This window comes from Electrophorus electricus, chromosome 1, assembly GCF_041902795.1.
Source record: "Electrophorus electricus isolate QZ-2024a chromosome 1, ASM4190279v1, whole genome shotgun sequence".
NCBI classification, from domain to species: domain Eukaryota; kingdom Metazoa; phylum Chordata; class Actinopteri; order Gymnotiformes; family Gymnotidae; genus Electrophorus; species Electrophorus electricus.
The window spans coordinates 28,819,726-28,823,720 of NC_137497.1; the positions used below are offsets into that span (position 1 = coordinate 28,819,726).

At 40.1% G+C, this 3,995-nt stretch overlaps 1 protein-coding gene across 5 annotated transcripts in view; it reads left to right on the top strand.

Annotated features, from left to right (window-relative positions):
- Positions 1-549: 549 nt before the first annotated feature.
- Positions 550-3,995, top strand: part of fcho2 (FCH and mu domain containing endocytic adaptor 2) — a 39,859-nt gene continuing 36,413 nt past the window's right edge. For 2 of the 5 annotated variants that reach the window (XM_081714146.1, XM_081714150.1), the window contains exon 1: positions 550-769. In XM_081714146.1, the coding sequence (XP_081570272.1) occupies positions 737-769 (33 nt within the window). In that variant the 5' untranslated portion in view covers positions 550-736. The remainder of the gene's footprint in view (positions 770-3,995) is intronic. The other 3 variants (XM_027007930.3, XM_081714154.1, XM_035526091.2) reach the window with 3 other exon arrangements.

The window sequence follows — 3,995 nt, forward strand, 5'->3', positions numbered from 1 at the left end:
CATACTTGTCTAACTCGAATTCCTTATGAGAGAACATTGGGAAGAACATAAAACCAGCAGTAGAAAGGTACACTTAATTTCAATTACAGGTACCCCTAATTTCAATTAGTGTTCGATTGTAACCAGAATATTGTATTAAAGGAAAAAGTAATTCATAAAACATAATTCAAGCCATATAGGCCTACTGTTTTTCTCTCAAGGGCCTGCAGTTTTACAAGGCTAAAGTCAGATTTATTCAGAATTCTTTAACTGGACCTTAGACAAATCTTGCTTGTGAATTATAATCATATAATAACTCTGAAATGTAAATTTTATTTTGCGAACTGAAATGTGTTTTTCGCCAGAAGTGAAAACCGTATAAGCATTACATTAGTGCTATTTCATGCAGACGTACTTTAAAATAGGGTTAAAATTTACACAATTTACATTAAAATTTCTGATGTGGAAAGCTTGTTAATGTCTTAGAGCCACCGCTAGTGGCGCTATTCAGTCATAAAAGTGGACTTCTCTTTACAGCTGACGGACAGGGAGAGGAGGCAAGTGAACTCAGGCGGTGGAGGTGGAGTCTTGGAATCAGAGGGAGGAAAAGGAGCAGAAGGGGGGAAAGCAAAAAAAAAAAAAAAAAAACCCAAGAGGCAACAAAATCGGGGAAAGAAGCGCGGATTACTGCTTCAATTGAACCTGAAGTTTTATTACGGTAAAGACAACAGCCGCCCAGAAGAATTGAGGAAACAAGATGATAACGCCTTATTTCCTGGAAAATTTCTGGGTAGGTTGGTTTTTTTTTTCTTGGTGGTGTATTTTGGTTAGCCGGATTGTATGCCAGTTGTTCAGTTGAAGCCCCTCCCCTGCTGTAAACGAGCTCAACATGGTTTTATTTTTTGACCTATTTTGTGTTTCTTCTTCAGTGCTCGATGTATAAAGCTTGCCGGTAAAACTAGCTAGCTAGTTAAGGGGAACACTGGAAACTGTTGCCCCATTTCCCGTGCTATCTCGGGGATTGGGCCTCGGTGAACTCCGACTAACATGTCCAGCCAACTGGAATGCCCGTCTGTGTAAGGTAATTGGCTGTCACTAAACGTCCTAGACCGTTCGTGGCCTTATTCAGGAAGATAATTGGATATCTCGGCTGTCATTCGCGAGGTGTTTTGTCGTCATTATCCTCCCTAATAATGTTAGAGTGAGACACCAGAGGCTTTTTTTACAACATTAATTGTATGAAATTACTTTATTCTCCAGGACTCTCTTAGGGCACTTTATTGTGTAATAGTAACCTAATTTCCGGCTAAATATTTAGACAGTAGATCTCTTGACAAGTTGTGCTCGTTCATAACTTTGGCCAGGGACGTGCCGGTCAGATAGGCTAACGTCCTTATCCAGATGTGTTTTGCTAGTTAGTTAACTATATTAGAGGTGTAAACAGTAGAAAATTATTATTCACGTGTTAACCTAGCTAGCTAGGTGTTGCAAACACCTGCTCGGTTCCAGACCTTTGGGGAAAAATACTCAGATATTAGGCTCGCACATAACTCTTGCAAAAGCAATATTATTTCCCTTTTGACTGTTTCGTGAACATTGTTTCGTAAGTTCCTTGGCTGCTATAACGTTGTATGGGAGAAAAAAATAAGCTAACATGTTTGGGGATCTAACAAATTTATTTTATCTCATTAGAAGCTGTAGCACGCGTGTAAAAAAAAGTTAAAAGTTATGTGAGGACAAGGTTAACGATTTGTGTGTGTGTGTGTGAGAGAGAGAGAGAGAGAGAGAGAGAGAGAGATGTGTTCATGGTTGTTACCGTCTGCTTGCAGATGTTAACCATGTGTTTGAGGAAGTAAATGTATCAGGCCAAAGTATAAAAGCAGAAAAAAACAGTCTACGGCAATACATTTACAGTTCACAGCCTGTAACTGATTGTTTTGTATGTGTGCATTTCCAAATAGTAAAAGCCTTTTACTCTAGTAGGGTGTAGGTCTGTAGCACAGTCCAGGTATTATGCTTATGCAACACTAGAAAAACAGAATGAAAGTTTTATATTTTGGAGCTTTAGACCAGAACAAAAAAAAAATGCATTTGTAAGAAAATAAGAAGTATAGAGCTGGATTTACATTTCAGAAAGTCAAGAGTGAGTCTCTATGATGTCATGCTAAACTGACTGTAGCCAATGGTGTTTCCACTTGTTGAACTGTACTATTGCAGCAGTGTTGGATAAGCATTTGATTGACTTTTGAACTGAGTAGTTGTTAAATGACAGTTAAGTCTGAAAAGACAATGAGATGGTAAGTAAAGGCTGGATTGAAGGATTTGGAGGCTGTGGTGTATGGTCCTCAATCAGCTCTTTGTGTCGAAGGACTCAGTAGGACAGCAAGGCTATGATCAGCTGTGCGCTTGTAATGCAGGACACACTCATGAATACGTAGGCAAGTTCAGTCGTTTCCAGAGCCGCACAGTGTCCTTGCTCTTTCACACATACTCCCTTCAACTCTTCTCGTTCTCTCTCACACACCTGCCTTGTACAAATGTAGTCACTGTGCAAAACACCCACAGCTTGGTAGCCTGAGTTACCCTGAGTACCACCCCCTCAGCTACTGCCTACTTACTGATGCTCTCTGATGGAGTGGTGGTGTATGGGCAGTATAAACATATTTCATACATACCTGAGGAAGCATTACGATGACCTTTCTCTGCCCAGCGTTGAGGAAACCAGTTGCTCATATGTCCTCCCCAGATAGTCCATGTATTTTATATAGTCTTGTTTCTTAACATATGTGAGGGTTATCAGCACCTCTTTATTTCTTGTAACAAATGTGTCAGTAGTTGACGTAGAGAAAATACTATGGAATAACAGGAGGGCATCGAGGTTAGTGTTGAAAACCCCTGGTTTTTAATTTCTGTGCATTAGCATTCATGTTCTGCTACCACGAGCTCACTGTTTTCAAATCCTAGCCCAGCCCCTGCACCATTTTCTCTGTTCTAATATATGAACCATCTGCTGGGTGATGATTAGCAGAGGAGCTGTCCACAGCTTTTTAGAACAGGGAAGCTAGTATGCCGTGCTGGGATTCCCCATGCTTGTTCTTGGGGAGACAGTGGGATACACCAATACTCTTGCTAACCAGATGCAGATGTTATCTCTAGTTAAGCACAGGGTCCGGTGATGGGTTATGTTTCCTGGCGCTAACTCTCCAGCTATTCATCACCGATGATTAATATACTGTAGGTGGGGCTCCATAAAGATGGAGGAGAGAGTCTGTTATTGTCATTTGATAAACAGAGCTTACATGCAGTTTACCATTATTTTAAAGATCATCTTTATGTAAAATTAGTAATCAAATTTCTTCTTATTATGCAATTTTTGTCATTTCAAAATATAATCTAATGTGACTGCATTAGCTCTGTCAGCCTATTTATTTTTGACCCACATACATTATTAACTTTGTACAAGTTATAATGTTCACATATATTACTGACTTTTGGAAAGCTGTGAGCGTGTTCATCATTTTATCTTTCATGGGAATATGCAGTTGCTTGGTCATCTTACCATGCACGAGCGGTGCTGACAGGCCAGATAGCACAATAGGGGTGTGGGTGTGGGTGTGGGTATGTGTGTGGGTATGTGTTCCTTATCTTGACTGTTTTAATGTTCAGTCTTTGGGAACATGGTTGGCCCACTGATGATTTTATTTTACTTTTGCCTCACTTGGGATCATTTAACAACTTACAATAAGTTCAGTACAAAGCCCAGATTGTATTTTGTATCTGTAGATGGTCTCTCTTTCCTTCTTTCTCTCTCTATCTAAAATTATTTCTCTTTCTTACACACACACACACACACACACACACACACACACATCATCGTCATCGTCGTCATCGTCATGCTTTCTTACACACCTGAGACTGCAGACTGCAGAGAGAAGTGCCTCTAAAACAAGACCTGCCTTAGACTGCACAACAAAGGAATGTGTTAAGGAAACCTTATTTCCTCATTCCCCGCAGAC